Here is a 19563-nt window from a genome sequence, read left to right on the forward strand (position 1 = left end):
ACAGATGCTTCCAATGTGTATAAATAAATAGATGTGTTGCATGTATACATGTATAAAATAATATATATGTAATTGCCTGTATATTCATAAAATATCTCTGAGACGATTTATAAGAAACTGATTACACTGGTCACCTCTGGAGTGAATAACTGAATAGCTGAGTAACAAAGCTATACTCTTTGTACTTTTTGAATTTTGAACCAAGTGAATGTGTTACTTATTAAAAAAAAAGGTTAAAAAATGTTCCAAGAGTTCTAGTTGAAAATAGCAGACCAAATCTTCTTGCCCAAGTCCACCCCAAATCCAGAGTATTATGTTAGAAAACAAAAGTTAACCTCATGGGACCAAAAATTTTTTAAAAGGCCGGCAGATAGAACTAGCCTGAGGAGGATGCTGTGTAGAGTTAGCAGACCCAGGAAGAACTGGTTAGCAGGGCTGAGGGTCTGTATTTGGAACAGCCTCATGGGCTAAGCTATGAAGCCTAACTCCCTTAAACGCAAGAACTGGTGCTTAAATTTCAGAAGCATGGTAGAGTCCCAGATAACTGGCAATACCCAAGGAGAAATGGGGAGTTCCCCAACCCAGAATATCAGTTACCACTGGCCAACCCCATAAAACAGTAGGTATCACCCTCCAGAACAAACACACAAAGCATCCTGCATAAAATGGATCCAGCATGCAGAGATGGTAACTGGAATTTCAAAATCAAAAATAAGCACAAAATCAAGAATCATCAGACATTTGAAGACATAACCATAAATAAGATGCATCAACTCAAAAAGTAATTTTCAACCTAAAATAATATTTACTGCGTAAGAAAAACTCTAGATACAATTAATGCCTTTAGAGACACATGAGAATATAGTAAAAACAATCAGCCTCACACATAGGAAAATAAAGCTGTGACTGCTGAGGTTGCAAAGTGGACAGGTTAGAGCCTGGCAGCCCACACCACTGATGCAGGGGCCAGTCAGTCTCTGGCCTTTCTGAAATGGCTGCGCAGGTACAGTCTCCCCCACAGGTGTCAGATGCTGCGGCTATCTGTCTGCCACCTTCCATGCCCTGCTTTGCTTCTCCTAAATTTACTGGAAAGACATAGGCCTCCCTGTTTTTAAGTGCTACTAGGTTATCCTGGAAGGGCAGGTTTTGCTGAAAAGCTAAAAGCTAGGAACCCTGGAGTGAAAGGATTCAGGGTGCTCATTTTCCCCAACCTTGCCTTGAGTAGATAAGGAGACCCAGGCCCAGACAGAAGGTCATTACTTATTCACGGCTGACCAAATCAAGCTTCTTCAGAAGTTGTTCAGTGCTAGGTTTTGTATAGCTTCCCGTTTTTCTAGATGGGAATTGGCTTGATTGTCTTACTGCATGGTAAGCTCTCCGAGACGGCTTTGGTGCTACACTGCCCACATTCAAATCCTAGCCCCCACTGCATGGCCTTAGGTAAGTTATTTAGCCTCTATGCCTTAGTTGTCCCATCTGCAAATAGGAATTATTAGAGCTTGTTGCTAGAGAGGTGCTGTGAAGATTTAATGGACTAATACAAGTGATGTACCCAGAACATACCCAGTACATAGTTATTATTTGAGGATAGTCTTATTACTATTAGTGACTTAAATCACACTGACCTTTTAGCACATAAAAAGGCCTCAACAAATACTTGACTTAGTGTTTAGTACAAAAAGCCATTTTCGGGCAACCCCTTTGGGGGACGTCCCCTCCCACTGTAGGAGCTTTTCTGTCCTTTCAATAAATCCTGCTTTCTAAAAAAAAAAAAAAAAAAAAAGTCACTTTCTAGTCACTTAGAATTTATATCCTAAGTCTTATAAAGTCATATAAATATCTTAGGAAATTGATTGCAAGATGTTTTGTCTTTAGACACTTCCTGTTACATAAAGACAGATCCATAACTTGGCAAACTTTTCAAGTCAGGGACTCTATGGCGTTAAAAGCAATATAGTAGCAGGGATCTCAACCCCTGGAGCTCACCATCTAATTCATAAGGAATTCAATCACAGAACAGTGTAAAGGAAGCTGATCTGTCCAAAGGCCATCTTTAGAAATAGATGAGAAAAGATCTTAATCTAATTGCCATTCTTGTGCCTGCCTTTTCCAAACATTCTGACAGTAACTGAAGAGACTAGAGTTCAGGTCAGAATTAAAGAGCTCTGTCAGGTTTACAGCAAGGTGGCAAACTAAATGCTCCATACTGCTAAAGAAATAAGAATTTTAAATTGACAAATGTTATGGAAAATTTTAGAAAGGTAGGGACTGGCTTGGTTTCAGAGATATCCTTGAAGATCTCAGCTTCGAAATGGTCCAGAAAATATTAGGTGGAGAATTTGCAGTGAGGTCCTTCCAGAGTACAGCTATAGCTCAGGCACCAAAATCACAACACAGCTTTTCAAGCCTGGATGAGGACAGCTCTTAGAGGAAACTAAGAGATAGAAACATCTAAACACTCCTCATGACAGAGGTGGCACCAGATGTTTGTTGTCTTCACACATTTCCTCCGCAATCAGAAGTGGGAGGGGAGATGGCACACTTGCAACCTGGATTAGCAATTGAATCTCATGGCTCAAATGCACACCAGCCCTCCTCCTCCTCCTGTGACTCCCTCCCCCGTTGTGCTTAGAAAATAAGTAGAAATTGTAAACAACAAATTACATCACTCTGAGGTTCTGTTGCCTTTTAAAAGAAACTCAGTATCTTACAGCTGTTACATAATCTGCTGTCAGAAGAGCAGGGACTGTTTGCTGTGAGTGACCTTGTGAGCTTTCTGTGGCCCCACCTCCATGCCTATCAGGCCCACCTTCCTCAGGATCTTGCAGCCCACAGAGACCTCTTCCACCAAGACTGTTGATGATTTAGAACTGGCAGTGTGGATAAACTGATGGCACGGGTCATACACTATCTTAACTGTCCTATGTCCTCAAATGGACTGGAGCCTCTGAGAACAGGAGCAGATCTCCTCCACACAGAGATGAAATGCAGCATTTTATTAGCAATGCAAGTCAAAAATCCTTGACAAAGGCCCACGGGATAAGAAATATCTGCTCACCTTTGTCAGCGTTTTCTTTGCTTCATTGTATCTGGCCTGTAGGTTGGTATGACTTGCTTGCAGCTGTAAATGAAAGATAAAAGACATAAGCGGACTTTTATTAACCTAGTTGTGTAATTGGCAGGTGAGGGTACTATATGACAAGGTATCATCTTAGAGCAGAGAGTGAGCCCTCACCACTTGCTCTCATTTGATCCTTATGACAACATTGATATGGACAGTATCCCCAGTTACAGATAAGAAAACAGAAGCTCAGAAAGATTTAAACTAAGCAAAGAAATGTTAGAAGGGCTGCCAAAAACAAATGAGAAAAAAACCCTCCTATATTTAATTAGCACCAAGTACATGTCAGGTAATGTACTAAGTATTCTTCATAAACTGTATCACTGAATCTTTACATTCAATGGAAAAAGACATTTTTCTTATTATACAGAAGAGAAAATAAAGACCCAGAGAGGCTAAACTACTTGACTAAAGTGTCATGGCTGATAACTGATGAAGCCAGGATTCAAATTCAGGACTATCTGACTTTTCTGTATGGCTACAATCAATTCAGTTAACCAACTTGCCTGTACACAGAATACAAACTGCATTTCATCACTCAAGATTCTAGCACAAAATGACTGGTTGGCAAATAACATCAGACAGAAAAAAGGATTCAGGACTTTATATAAAAGTGAAAGAAAATGAATTACCTTTATTGTTCAAACTTGCATAACTACAAACTCACATCTCAAAAATGTCAATTCTCTTTTCCTTACTAAAAAGATATATCCTTGTATTGTCTATGAACTGTCAGAAATCTGAAACCATCCCTTTAAATACTCAATGGATTTGTGCATTTCTACTTTTGAAAAGGTGAAGAGGCAGAAAACTACCTCCGACTCTAGCTATTACCCAGGTAAAGTTAACAATGACACATTTTAACCTGTATCACAACAATTATTTCAAAATAATCTGCCCCATCCTTGAGCCTGTAAGCAGCCCATTAAAAGTTATGTCACCTTCAGAAACTGTTACTCCTTGATGATGCTTTTAGTGACCGGTCTTCATGACTGATGAATGGTTATGTTTCCAACAAGGCCTATTAAGAAGCCGACTCAAGCAGACAGCAAAGTGATAAAGGAAGGGAGCAGGTAGGCTCTGGCTTCTCCCTTTTCCCAGGTAGCCATGTGTGCAATGAGCACTTTTATTAACCTAGTTGTGTAACTGGTAGGTGAGGGTACTTCTGGAGAAAGTTTTGTTTTCTCTCAAAATCCTAGTGATTTAACTCTTGGGGCCTGCTATGGTCTGAATGCTGAGGTCTCTCCCAAATTACTATGTTAGAAACAAACATCAAATGTAACAATATCAAGAGGTGGGACCTTTGAGAAATGAGTAAGTCATGAGCATTCCACCCTTGTGAATGGAACGAGTGCCCTTATCAGAGGCTTGAGTGAGCTCCCTTGTCCCCTTCTGCCATGTGAAGAGGCAGCAACAAGGCATCATCTTGGAGCAGAGTGAGCCCTCACCAGACACCAAATTTGCTGGTGCCTTGACTTTGGACTTCCCAGCCTCCAGAACTGTGAACAACACATTTCTATAGTTTGGAAATTAAGGCATTTTGTTAGAGCAGCCCAAACAGATGAAGACAAGGCTCCAGGACAGCGTCTTGAATTTTTTCTACCTGCTTCACTCACCTTCCTGCCCACCTCTCATCCCTGTACCCACCCACTAATCTGACATTTACCCAACTCTCTGCTCAAATAAGGTATATGAAAGAAAGAGACAAACATAACACAGTCTTTGCTCTCAAGGAACTGAACAGTAACTGGGGGATTAAAGTAACTGGGGCAAAGGCAGGCCCAATGAAAGAGTGTCAGTGTCCTCATTAGGAGTTTAGGAAGCCTTCAACAACAAAGACTTACCCCAGTTGGATCTTGGCAGGGAAGTAGAGGCTTGCTAAGAAGGGAAGACACATCTCTTTTCTTTTTTTAAATTGATTTAACTAATAAAGAGCTCTCTTCAATTCTTCATCTGACCATCTTTTCTTAAATGGCAAGTGTCCCAGTAGCTTAGCTTAGATTTTAACTTGCTGGACGCCTCTAGGGTTCTCCCACTTCTACTTTCTCCTCCATTGTTAATCCCTAGACTTACTCTAAAAATTGAGCTGCCAGTTAACACCTCCTTCCTGGATTTCTCTTTCTTTTCTCTATCTCACAGTTTCTTCTCCACTATCTACTAGCTGCACACTACTTCTATTCCTTTGCTGCATATTCCCTTATCTGGTCATGAGATGGTCACTCTTTTTCTCTTGCTGTTACCCTCCCTCCAATGTCTCTGTAGGGCTAAGACCCTCTCTCCATGGTTCTTGTTGCCAAGGCCATGGGTGCATCTCGATTACTTTCTGCCTGCATGATCTTGTAAAAGAGGCTGTGGGATTTAAAGAGTTTAGAAACTCTCATATTCTATTGGTAAAAGAATTGGTGAACAATTTGAACAGTTTGTAGCAAAACTAAAATGTATATTTTTGATCTAGCAATTCTACTTCCTAAAGTCTATCTTATAGAAACACTTACATATTTGCACAAAGATGCTCACAGTAGCATAAATTTAAAACTGGAAAAAACCTATATACCCATGAGCAGGAGGCAGGCTAATAAATTATGTTACGTATATACTATGTCACACTATCCAGTAATTAAAAAGAATGAGGTAGACTTATATGCTTAAGTCTTGCTTCTACCATTGGCAAGCTATGTGATTACAGACCAACTACTTAACTTCCCTGTGTCCTAGTTTTCTTACTTGCAAAACTAAGAATAATAATAATATCCCCTTACTTAACAATGTTGTAAAAGGTAAATGAGTTAATTTTGAAAAACACTCAGTAATTACTAGGCAATAAAAAAGCATTTATCAGTCATCATTATTACCGACAGATAGATGTCTACGACAGAATAAGTGAAAAACAAACTCAATTTTGCAACCATACAAATCATTCTCATCAGGTGAATAGTGTTTGCAAAGGCCTAGGGAAAGGTTTACTAGGAAACACAGTAGACACAAACAGTGTCTTGCTCTATTCTTTCTTATCTTCACTCCATACTATCTGGTTTAATTTATATTGCGCTTGTATTACCTCTATAATAAAAAAAAAGCTTGAAGCATTTGAAAATTGATAGAGACAAAAAAATTAAAAAATGCTTAGAATGGCTGCACAAGCCAGGCTCGGTGGCTCAGCCTGTAATCCTGTGCCTTTGGGAGGCTGAGGTGAGTGGATTGCCTGAGCCCGCGGGTTCAAGACCCGCCTGGGCAGCGAGACCTCATCTCTACAATAAATCAAAAAATCAACTGGGCATGGTAGCGCATGCCTGTAATTCCAGCTACTTGGAAGGCTGAGGCAGAAGGATCACCAGAGCCCAGCAGGTCGAGGTTGCAGTGGTCAGGAGTGGCCACTGCACTCTAGTCTGGGCGACAGAGTGAGACTCCAACTCAAAAAAAAAAAGAATGTCTGCACAGCCCTCCTACCAGAATATATACTCGCATTGTAACTATGTAGTATTCACCAAATATGAGTGTAAGGTGGATGCATGGGGCTGGATGAGGTAGTCCAAGAAAAGAACTGAAATTGAAGTTCAAGAGAACTGGCTTCTTAAAGAAAAAGCTTGATGTTTGTCATACCTGTGATTTCTGGCAGACAGGATCACAGGCTATTAGAAGAAGAGGGAATTACAGACACCAGCTAGTATATGGGTGAACAACCCTTTGTAGAAAGGCAAATTTAGAAACAGTAACAAAGTTTAGTGGCTGTGATAGTTGAAGTTTTTCATGTTTGTTTGGATATGACATTTCAAATTAAATTGAGTTTAACATGTTACCTAAAACAAACAAACAAACAGATAGCTAAGGTTCAAATCACTCTTTTTTGAAAAAAAAAATACACGAAAATGTTGATGGTGGTTTTTAATCTTTAAATACATCAATATCTAGGCTTATGTGAGAGATGTTCTAATTTTTTGTTCCCTTATACGTGCATAAAGCTTTAGTTCACAAAAGGTGCATTCTTGTTTAGACTTTAATTTCATCTTTGAAGTAACCTCTCTGGGCACATTGTTATTATCAAGGACCCTTCAATCATATGTGATATGTGATCATGGGTAAGTCTCTCTCTCCCTACCTCATTTTCCTGATCCAAAAGGTCTAACTACATGGTTAGGGACTATTGTACATGCTGGTCATCTTTAATTATACTGACCATAGCAACAATGATCATTATCTTTTATTGAACGCCTGCTGTATGTTAGGCAGCATGCCTGAAAAATAATAGGCTCTTGGTTAACACAGGTTCTGAACCAACTGTAAAACAGACCCAAGAGTTAGGGAGGATGGTCTGTCCTGTCAGCTGGACCAAGAATGTGTCAGGATGCTATTTGGAAAGAGACTTAGCATTCCTTCTCCTCAAGTTTATTTTATTTATTTATTTATTTTTGAGTCGGAGTCTTACTCTGTCACCCAGGCTGAAGTGCAGTGGCACACTCATGGCCACTGCAGCCTCGACCTGCTGAGCTCAGGTGATCCTTCCACCTCAAAGTGGTTGACATTACAGGCACGTGCCACCACACCCGGCTAATTTTTTATTTATTTACTGTAGAGATGAAGTCTCACCAAGTGGCCCAGGCTGATCTTAAATGCTTGGGCTTAGGCAATCCTCTTGCCTCCGCTTCTCAAAGTGCTGGGATTACAGGTGTAAATCACTGTGCCTGGCTCTCCCCAAGTTTTAGATAGGAGGCAGAAACAAACATCCACTCCTGCTGAGATATGCTGGCTCCTGCAGCCTGCAATAACCTCAAAACTATCCTCTCTCAGAGTATAAAGACATTATGATAAAGAAGCCTCATCCTTGATTCCTGCTCATCCTGATTCTCTGATGAGTTCTTTTTGAACCAATCGCTTTCACATCGTTACCACTAGCAAGGGTCAGAAGTAGGATAATACTCTCTGAGCTGAGAACTCATTAAAATGTCTAAACAAATAACTGAACAGAAACTAAATCATAGCCAATCCTTGCATCCTTCTTTGCTTATGATCCAAAGTATTTGGCAAGACCAACCTATTGTTTGTTCAGCTACCGTAGAACAAATTCTTACAGAACAAATTCAAACAAAGAAATTATTGAGCAGGACCATTTGATATGTTAATATCTTTTGAATATGTAAGACTTGAAAGAATGAAAACTGAACAAGCTCAAAATGCCAACTGGCACCCATTTTTAGAAAATCAATTGTTATAGGAACTAGTGGTGAATTGTTCTTCAGAAAGCCATATTCATTCCCTTAATCATCTGCTATGTGTATTTTTGTAATTAAATTGCATTGCCAATGCAACTGAAGCACAAAACAACTTTTTATCCTCCAATGATTGCCCTGAGTCAAACTCCCCAGCTTGCTCTTGTGTCTACTTTCCAGGGAAAATACATGAAGGTCTTTCCAAAAGTCTCATCCGTCACTAAGTATTACAGAATGCCACCACATACAGCTCTCTTAAAAATGACCCAGTTTCCTCTATTCCCCTGTCATCAGTTGTAGCAGTCCATGTCTGGACTACTGCAGCAGTCTCCTAACAGTTCTGTGTGATCCCTTCTCACCCAAACCAGTCAAATCATGGTCCCACAGCAAACAATGGTCTATGCAACACGCAACTCAGATCATGCCATTCCCCTGCTTAAACCCTCCAGTGAGTGGCTTCTGTCGTCTTAACATGGCCTGGATGATCTCGTCCAATCAGACTATGTCAACTAAGTATCTTGTTCATGACTCTCCAGTCACACAACAGAAATTGGTCAAGACTTTTCTTCCCTCGGTCTTTGTGCATGTTGTTCCGTAAGTTCTCAACCAAGCCCTCTAGACCCCCCATGAAGACTTCCTGCCTAGCAACACCCCACTCATCAGCACTCTCAGCCCTTTTGTGACCTGAGGCTAGGTCAGGTCTCCTTGTTGTCTCTTTCAGCTCCCTGGAGTTCTCCTTCAAGTACTTACACAGCTGTAATCAAATGATGATGAGTGTGATGCATTTGTTTAATGTGTTTCTCCATTAGACCTTAAGATCACTCACAGTAGGGTTCATAACCTGTTCTTCATGCACCCTAATAGCTTAGTTCAGCACACAGTAATGCTCAGTAAATATCTGTGAACTAATGCTATTATTGACCTGTGATCTTCTGTAACAGAGGTTTGCAAACTTATTCTGTCAAGGGCCAGATAAATATTTCAGGCTTTGTAGGTCATATGTATGGTCTCTCCTGCAACTACTCAACTCTGTAGTTTGAAAGTAGCCACAGAAAATAGATAAAATATGTATGAGGGCTATACAGTATGCCATCCCCTGTTCTGAACTCTCTGTTGGCCAATCTACCATGAAGATCTTGAATAAAATTATGAAAAGAAAACACTAACCTCTTCGAGATGTTTGGTCTTCTGAGCAATCTGCTTGTTCAAGGAAACAACTTTCCGACGATGTAGCTGGGAGGCTCCTAATTTTTCTGGACTTTCTTCAGCTGACAGCTCAGACTGCTGTGGGTAAAAAGAGGACAAATCCAAAGTATTTCATTAGTCCACCTTGTTTCATGTGATCAATCCCTGCTCAGTCCAGGAAAAGCACTACAAGGCAGCCAGGGAACCTACAGAAAACCCTGTTTAAAATCCCAGTCCAGAGATTCTGACACAATGATCAAAAGTCCTACCAACAGAATCTTCATTCTTGGCAGAGGGAACAGCATGTGCAAAAGCATAGGGATATACAACTGTGGTCATGCTGATATCATTTCGGCAATAAGGTATCATTCAAAAGGTCCTGAGTAGAGGAATAACATGGTCATCATAATATCTTCACAGGACTGGTCTACAGTTATCAAGAATAACAAACTGATTCACTTTGATGAACGCATTATAAGCATGCGGTTTAAAAGTCTAACCATTCAGAAGTCCTTAAAATGGTGAGTCTTTCCACTCATTTCCCTCCAACCACGGGCCCACTTTTTCTTTTCTGAAACTATTTCTTATTTCTGATTTTCTGATGTTAACAGGGGACAGTCCCGAGAGGGATAAAAGTTGCTGAGAGAGGCTAGGCAGGACAGTTCTGCAATTGTGTAAGTGAGGAGAGATGGAGAAGAAGGATTGCCAGGACTCGAAGGGGATAAGGGAGAGATCTCTGAATGGAGTGATGTGAATTTGGCAGCATTTTTCCAGGAGAGGGAATGAAATTGCTGAGAAATCATACAAAGAAGAAAGCAGCTTGGTGCAGATATTAAATACAAACACTTGCCTCAAGGCTCCTGTGAGAAATCCCAGAAAAAAGAAACAAAAGGAGGAACTTGTTGCAATAGATGTCATTGAAAATACTTCCTGGATGACTATAATAGCTTTATTAAACAACCACCCACTATAAAAAAAATTTCCTTCTTTATAGTAAGTACTCCAGTTCCAAGCTAATCACTGATTTTAAACCCAAGTGAAACAAAACTATTGGGTATTTGACTTTCCTTGCATGTTTTAACAGTGACCCTGGACTTGAAAGCCTGAAATACCTACCCACAGGGAAAAGGTATGGGAAAGTCAGGAGGATGAGAAACTGGATGGGATTAACCACCATTTATTTTGGTTGAGGATTTCTCTGAATAATTTAGCAGCACTATTAATGAACGATGAGGTTTTTTAGTTTTTGTTTTTATTGCTTAACGACTCCAGAGTTAGGAAAACAACCAGCAGGGTATGGCTGCAAAAAATGGTAAAACAAACAAATAGACAAAAAAAACCCTTTTTACCTCATGGGTTCAGAGGCTATCAAGAAAACAGAAAAACTACGCATCATGTATTACAAAATGCCAACATTATTTCAGCCTGCAGGATTTCCAGAAGTTGGAGTTAACTTTTTAACATTAATTTTGGGCACATCAAGATGTTCACAACCTATAGTACAGGGAAGAAAGAATTATTTCTGAAAATTATTGGTGAGTATTAAAAAAAAGGGGGGAGAGGAAAGACCACACTTCCTTCCTACTTCCAAATCATTTGCCAAAAACAGAATTACAGTCAACTAATTATGTTTCCATCCACTCTGACTGGATTACTGTCTCTGAACTATGCTATTAATTTGACCACTTTTGTATGTTATAGATTTAATTGTATTTTTCTTATAGTTACTTTCAGTTTGGGGTTTTAACATTCAACTTAGATTCCTTGATGTTGACTTCTAAGTATCACAGGCACATCCTCAGAGTATTTTACTTTACTGGATTATATAAGTCTTTTATTCATAATTTACTGATATCTGAAACAGAACTAATTCACCATTCACCGGAACTACCCCGCAGGGTATGTATGTACCCCGCATGGTATGAAAGAGCCTTTCAGGGGTTCTTTTCAAAATAATACTAAAATGTTGTTTGCCTTTTTACTCTCATTCTCTCATGATTATGCAGTGAAATTTTCCAGATGTTACATGACATGTGATATCACTGCTCTGATGTTAATGTGCCCTGTGTTTATTACTGTTATTCGTAAATGAATTAATACATAAGCTATTGGGTCCTCAGTAATTTCTAAGAACCTTTAAATGGGTCCTGAAATTAAAATGTTGAAAACCAAGACTTTAATCTAAGAAGCCTAGATCGTTTGGGAATTTACCTCTTGACTGGAACTTGGGAATGTACCCACTGACTGGCCAGTCAATGGAGTGGGTCCACCAAAGGCCGGCCACCATTTATAGAACACTGGGAGGGAGAAGTTCCTTCTGATTCTACTCTTTTACTAGACAGGTGATTCAGAGAACTATATAAACAGAAAACGCTTATAGTACACAGACTAAAATCTCTATACAGCTTCTATATAGCTCTCTTTTTTTATTTTTTGTGAGACAGGGTCTCACTCTGTCATCCAAGCTAAAGTGCAACAGTGCAACCCCAATTCCACAGCCTCAACCTCCTGGGCTTAGGCGATCCTCCCACTTCTTCCTCCCAAGTAGCTGGGCCTACAGGTGCATGCCACCACACCCAGCAAATTTTTGCTTTTTTTTTTTTTTTTTTTTTGGTAGAGTCAAAATATCTTTGTGTTGCCTAAACTGGTCTCAAACTTCTGAGTTCAAGCAATCCTCCTATCTCAGCCTCCCAAAGTACTGGGATTACCAGCGTGAGCCACTGTACCCAGCCTTATCATCTCTCTTTTATGACAGTATATGTTTTAAGCAAACATGGGCTTTCAAAATATCTTCTCTTATTGCTAGGTAACAATTCTCAGTGCTCTGCAGAGTCCTTTCAATATGCACTTAAAAGCATTAACACACACTAATATCAGGAGAGTACAGCATTTCCATATTTGACATCGCTCTAGTCTAATTCACATGAATAACATATACTAGTACAGACAGGCCCACAGTACATATAGATTTGAGAGTTCCTTCATTTGCCTTTGAGTCCTGCGATTGTGCTATGGGAAGCTGCTTTAATGGAAAGTTATTTTTGGACAGATAAAATAGCTTATTCCACAACTAAAATAAAGAGAGTAGAAAGCTGATTGCTCTATTTTTCAAACATATTTTATTAAGCAGGCCAAATTTTTTGTTTCTCAAAGCTAAGAGAAATCAGGCTGATAAAGACAGAAACAAGTCCTTAAAACAGGACTTTAAAGGGCTCATCCAATAGTCCATTCACTGAATGTTATGGTGGAAAAGAAAGCTGAAGATGACCTAGTTGGATCTTGAATGATGGGACTAAGTTGGACAGATGAGGAAGAGAGGGAACTTTATACTAAATCCTTGACATGAAAAATTTAAATCCTGGGGCATCTTAACTGATTTCTACTTGAAAAATGCAAAATCTGTCAAAGAACACCAACCATCTTCAAATATTCCATGTGTTTACATTGTAGTGAGGGCTAAAGCATCAATCTAATTTTGCTCAACAATTTCAGATTAAAAACGTGCTTTCTAAGCCACAGCGTGGATTAAGATGACTTCTAGCGCAAATTCAATGTTTTTTAATAATTGACAGTCACAACTTCTATTCTTAGGTGAAACATTTAAATGTCACTCAATAATATTAGTCTAGTTCGAAATGGTAAATTTCCAAGAGAAACAAAAAATGATTACTTTAGTTAAAACTATATACTTTTATAATTGAATGAGATCCCAAAGGCTATTTAGATATCAACCTTTTTCCTAATACAGGGATCTCTCCTATATCATGCCCCTACTCTACCAAAATCTCACAAGGGTGCCAAGTTACAAAACAGAGAGACTTCAGTTTCTAGCACCATGATTGACCCTTCAATTGAAACAAGTGGGCAGACTATACAAAATATTTAAAATTTTTTAAAAAAATCTATGAGGTATCAAGAATATTACAAAATTATGGAAGGTCAAAAAGTAAGTTAAAGTGGGAATCCAGGAAGGTATGTGTACCCACTGAAGTTGGCTTTTGTCCTTGGGGTATTTGGCAAAACCAGATCATTACAAGCTTTGATTTTTACAATTCAGTAACAATTGTCTCACATAAATTGACACAAGAGGGAAAATAATCTGGAATAAGATTTTGTAACAATAGATTGGCCCTTATTCAGTTCTGCAATCTAAATTTGCATATACCTGGATGGTTCAAAAACCCACAAATCAGAACTAGGTGTAAAAGAGACCTGAGATGAAATGCCCCCACATGCTTGGCAGAAGCAAATCAGATCTTCTATAAAACCTTCAACTCTAGGCCTCAAAGAATTTTACAGGAATATGTGCTCCCAATCAAAAGTAAAAAGCACACAAGAATTCAAAGTATCATGAACAAAAGCCAGCAAAAGCAGCGGAATCAGATGTGCAAATACTTATTCAAACACATCCCCAAAACATACCACATACACACAAACATGCCCATTTCCCTCTGAAGCAACAGGGATTAAATCTAAGTATCCAGAGTTCTTCCATTTGTCCTTTCTATAACAATACGTTGGTACCTCTGACCATCTCAGCTGCTATCCTCTGGACATAACACACTCTACTTTGAAGCATTCCTGATAAAGTGTGACCACCACAGAAAGGATAGGATCATCTCCTTTCCCTGATCTACAGCCTGCTTCCATTAGTGAAACTGAGGATATAAACACTCTTCAATATTCTTTTTTTTTTTTTTTGAGTTGGAGTCTCACTCTGTCACCCTCACAGCCACTCCAGAGTCAACTTGCTGGACTTCAGTGATTCTTTTGCCTCAGCCTTCCAAGTAGCTGGAACTACAGGCGCGTGCCACCACGCCCGGCTAATTTTTGATTTATTGTAGAGATGAGGTCTCGCCAAGTTGCCCAGGCGGGTCTCGAACCCGCGGGCTCAGGCAATCTACTCACCTCAGCCTCCCAAAGGCACGGGATTATAGACTGAGCCACCGAGCCTGGCCTCTTCAATATTCTTATGCTCACTAACAAAGTTCCACGAATTCCAATGACCCATATATTTATATACCCTTGCTGAGTCTAATACTTTGCTCTGAGTCGCATGGTGAGCAACACAGTATCCCTGCTCAGAATGCATTTAACATTTAAAAGATGTGAACAAAATGCAAAACCTCCTACCTTTATCCCCATAAACTCTCAGGTCAGATGGCATCCTCATCAAATTGTGAATTAGTACAACTGATTTTTCTGAAATTAAATAAAACAGTTCACATTTACCTTCTTAAGGGATGTTCACTTATCTCTTCAAGCGATTATTTAAATGTATTCAAATCTGGACAAGGTTAACACCTACTTCTTTATGCGAATTGATAAGGACCTGAAATATAAAGGTTGTGCTGTGTGCTTGAGAAAATTCCACCAGGCTGCAATTCACTAGCTAATTTCCTTCTCTTTACAGTTAGTTATTATATATTGCATAACTTAGTCACTTAGAATATATAAAATCTTGGAGCTGTTTGGAAAAACAGATTTAGCATTGCTCTCTCCAGATTTACAGGATTCCTTATTCCCTTTATTCTGATTACAGTTTTAAGTCTTCCTTCCTACTTTTCTTGGCTGATGTCAACTAACCTTTATCCAGACCTCATTATGTGAGGGGCACAGTGACAGGCATGGGGAAGTGAAAGAAGATAAAGTCCTTACCTCTGGACCTTTAAACAGGTTAGCCAGGCAAAACCAACTAATATTCATAAGTATAGGCATTACATCCTCCACATTCTCCTCAATCCCTAAGATGTGCCACAGAGAGTTTTGAAAGCTCTTCTTGTTCCTTCTTCTCCCTCTCTTCCTTCTTTCAACAAATGTTTGTGAAAACCTCATTATGTTAGGCACTGGGGATATATAATGATCCTAGCCCTCGCGTATAGCAAACATTCTAGTCCTGGGAGACAGGCAAAGAGAGAGGCAAAGCATATTCCACTCTCTCTAGTTCAGAGGGGCTGCTAGTTCCTGGCATCGCAAGTAGTGCTATAAAGGAGACAACAAGGAAGTAATCTCCATGACATCACAGAAGAGCCTGTTTTAGGAAGGGGAATCACTTGTCATGGTATTGGATGAGTCTCCACAGAGTCTTCGAGCCATCTACTATCCTCTATCTACTGAGTATTTATTATGCATTAACAACAGGAATACAAAAATAAAAGACAAAATCTTGGCTCCCCAGAAGTTTCGAGGGTTAGGATATGACTTGGGTTATACCGATCACGGGAAGAGGCAGAGTCTAGAACGGATGGGTTTGAAAATCCACCCCAGACCTTCATGCCCCTTATCATTTCTCTATCTGTGGCCACCCAGGAGGGTCCCGGGAGGGCAACCCCTCTCTGTACTATACTTCTTCCCCAACTCCTCATGCCAATGTTGCTAGAAGTTATAAAAATGTTTCTTTGAGTTGGGGCAGGATCATGGGATTGGAAACGTTAATATCTAAGCTTATTAAAAATCACAAGGGTTCCAGCTCAGGTGTGATTTGCTAATAAAGCAGTCAGGGTCTCCTGGCTGCTAGGCTTCCTGTGACCTCTGTCCCAGATAAGGCATGGTATCTTCACTCAGTCTTAAGCCCTGCCCTTTTCCATTTCGCCTCAACTGGGTACTGTTTAAAAAGTCATCCATTCTACCAGAAAAAAATTCAATGTCATTATGCCAATCCCTTTTCTTTGGGTAGACACTGAGATTTCAAATGACAAAACAAAGTAGCCACGGCATCTGCTCTGCAAGCACATAAGTTGTGTTATTCTGTAATTTACCTTTTTAGAGTTGACCGACTCCTCATGGGGAGCATCCCTGACTCATGTGTAACTCGATCCCTGCTCCTACACCTGGCACTGCCTGCATATAGTAGTAAGTGCTCAATAGGTGTCTGCTCAAAGAAAAAAATCATTCCCATCTACAGGGTCAATTCTGTTGGTTCTCTGGTAGAAAAGAAATCAAGCCAAAAACTTAAAATAGCCGCAAAGTAATACTAATTTTCTTTAAAAATGTTTTCAGAAGCAGTAATATACTAATTAGCAAGAGTGAAATGGTTACAAAACCACAGACGTGAAATAACACCATGAAGGCAGCCACCTCAAGAGGACAGATAATATACTAATGACTAATTTTTGGAGGTTAGTTCTATCCAAGTTAGCTAAATAAACTTCCCAAGTCTACTAAGAGGCTTTACGGAGATGCTAGCCACATGTGTGCCCAGTATCCTTTGGCTTGGCAAAAACAATCCCTTCTCATATTCCACTCTCTCTAATTCAGAAGGGCTGCTAATTTCTGGCTACAGCAACTGGCCTTGGGGAGAAATCTGCAACCCAATCCATGTCCTCCCTTAGGACTTTATATACTCATGTGAGGAGACATCAGTAAGCCTGAAACAATCTGTCACTAGGCCTCCAAGGCATTGAGAGAGAGAGAGAGAGAGACAGAGAGACAGAGAGACAGAGAGAGAGAGAGAGGTTTTTTCAGCCAAAACCTAGTTGTATTTAGCTAGAAACACACGTAGAGTTGAACAAGTTGGATGTATTGCTGGTTGTAGTTAGGGAGAACATGTACTAATGGAACTTCATATAGGATTTGGACTTGTATTAAGTGATTTAGGAGAGGGTTCAGGGAAGTGGGGCTTTGCTCTGTGTTGGACATAAGGATGGGTAAGTCTATCAATGATTATCTTAATAAATCTTACCCTAAGACATTGGGGGGAAATGAATCATGGGTAAAGCTGCGTCTGCATAATAGCCAGGATAGAGGATGTTTGTCCATCTTCGTGATTTGGACAATGTTTGTGTTTTTGTCCATGTTCAGACATGTTCACAGTCATGGGGTGGCCTTGGTCTTTATTGAAATTGCGTTTCACACCAAGGCCTGGTTATATGTGTAGTCCAGCTCCCAGCAACATAAAGGTCTTGCTGATAGTACCAGGCTAGCTCTTAGATGTCAGGGGCTGCTTTTCTCATTCTCAGGTTGTTTGTATGGTTATCTATGCTGCGTAGCAATATTACCACAAATGTAATGACTTAAAACAACATGTATTTATTATCTTACATTTTCTATGGGTCGGCAGTTGGACACAGCTTGGCAGGATCCTCCTGTGCTTCTTACAAGGCTACAGTCAAGATACTGACTGGGGCTGCAGTCTCATCTGAGGCTATTCTGGGGAAGTACTCACTTCCAAGCTTATATAGTTGTTGGCAGCATTCACTTCCTTGTGGCTTGTTCACTGAGGTCCCCAGTTCTTGCTGTTAGTTGAAGGCTACCCTGTGTTCCTTGCCACATGGGCTTCCCCAGCACTCCCACTAATCTGTCAAAGCCAGCAAGGAAGGGTGTCTCCTTGCAGGATGGAATCACAGTATTATATAACATAATTATGTACATGTGATCATATACATCCCATCACCTTTGGTAAGCAAGACACAGCTCCCAGCCACACTCAAAGGGGATTACACAAAGGTAGGTGTGAACACCAGGAGGCAGGAATCATGGGACCACTGTAGGTTGTCCACCAGTTTGCTTATTTGTTTTTTACTTTACTGCCAGATTGGGCTGAAATTGGGCATTGGCAATTTATCTAAAATCGATGCCACTATCTTTAGGGTCTCAGTAATAAACCTTGGAAGTAGAGACGGGATTGAGAAACATCCAGGAGGCAAGCCATTGGTGGTCCCTGAGAAAAACCCAGTTAGGCTGAGATCAGGAAATATTTTTGCTCTAGAAGAAAAGTGACAAGATAATTTTGGAAGGATAAGTTGTGAAAATGATTTTGTGACCAAATTGAACAGTCAGCCTAATATGAGTGTTTGGAAAGCCAACAGACATTGGGATATAACAATGAGGTCAAAATATGCACAGACTTCTCTTTTGTGGGCAAAATTCACAAGTTTTTATAACAGCATTGAAAGAAGTTTGGCACCAGTAACGACTCCACACCCGGTCTGAACCAAGAGATTTATTAAAGGGGCAGTTATATGAAGGGACTGTAACCGAGGAAGGGCAAGAGAGAGAGAAAGAGGGAAGGAGAGAGAGTAAGAGAGAGTGAGAGAGAAGGAGAGAAAGTAAGAGAGAAGGAGAGAAAGTAAGAGAGAAGGAGAGAGAGTAAGAGAGTGGTGGGGACAGAGAGAGAAAGCAAGAGAGAAGAGAGAGTTATGCAGGGAGAGGGATATATTTATGAACCTTGCAGGGGCTGGCCAGTGCCGGGCTTGAGTCTTATTGGAGGAGAATATGAGGTAGCATTTCTATAGGGAGAGGTTGTTTGAGCACAGGTTTAAGTTTTGCGCGGGCGGGAAAAGCCGCTTAGGGACTTTGTTGTCTTTGGTAGGCAGCGCCAGCTTGGGGATGCCCTTCTGACTGTTCCCTGTGCCTTTCAAGCATAACATGATAAATAATCCAAGTTTCAAAATAAGTCCGTGAGATATGTAACTCAATTTAATATGGCTCCTGTAAAGCAGCAGGAAAAGGAATGTGAGGAAGCTTTCAGATATATAGTTTATGAGTGTCCACAGGCTCTAGGTCAAGTGGCTCCATCTCTCTTTGTTTCCAAAGGGTAACATCTTTCCCAGAATGTGCTAGAAGAGACACTACCGTGCTTAGGTGTTGCTGTCCAATATTCTCATTACATCATAGCACTTATTTTTACAGGGAAGAAGAGTCTATTACTATGATTTATAGAAAACTAAAAAGTTTGACTGTCCAAAAAATACTTGTACCCTATGACCCCCTAAATCTCTTTAGAAGCCAGAAGAATGGGAAGGAAGCTGGGCCAGGGAAGATGCAAGATCCCCAGAGGAGCAGAAAGGGACTGTCCCTAATGCCACATACTAACTGTACACCATTTTTACCACTTTAATGCTTAGTCTGCCAACTAAATCATTCCTTTGTCAACATCTCCCTAAGACAGGATCTTAGAATATTTTGTAGCTTTAGAGGCACAGGTCTGTCTTGGGAACTCAGAATGTACCCTGAGTACCTTCTCCATGCAGATACTCTGTGCTCAAATTTTTCATTATTTTTAAATTCTAAAAAATTATCTCATTTAATTCTTTTTTTTTTTTTTTTTTTTGA

General features: G+C 40.0%; 1 protein-coding gene across 1 annotated transcript in view; it reads right to left on the reverse strand.

Moving 5' to 3' along the window:
• Positions 1-19563, reverse strand: part of CCDC93 (coiled-coil domain containing 93) — a 92590-nt gene that overhangs the window by 26800 nt on the left and 46227 nt on the right. Inside the window, exons 11-12 of the mRNA XM_008073313.1 lie at positions 9493-9609; positions 3059-3121 (exon numbers count right to left, since the gene is read on the reverse strand). Of these exons, the coding sequence (XP_008071504.1) occupies positions 3059-3121; positions 9493-9609 (180 nt within the window). The remainder of the gene's footprint in view (positions 1-3058; positions 3122-9492; positions 9610-19563) is intronic.

The sequence above is a fragment of the Carlito syrichta genome, unplaced genomic scaffold (assembly GCF_000164805.1).
Source record: "Carlito syrichta isolate Samal-C Ts95f unplaced genomic scaffold, Tarsius_syrichta-2.0.1 Scaffold315821, whole genome shotgun sequence".
Classification (NCBI taxonomy): Eukaryota; Metazoa; Chordata; class Mammalia; order Primates; family Tarsiidae; genus Carlito; species Carlito syrichta.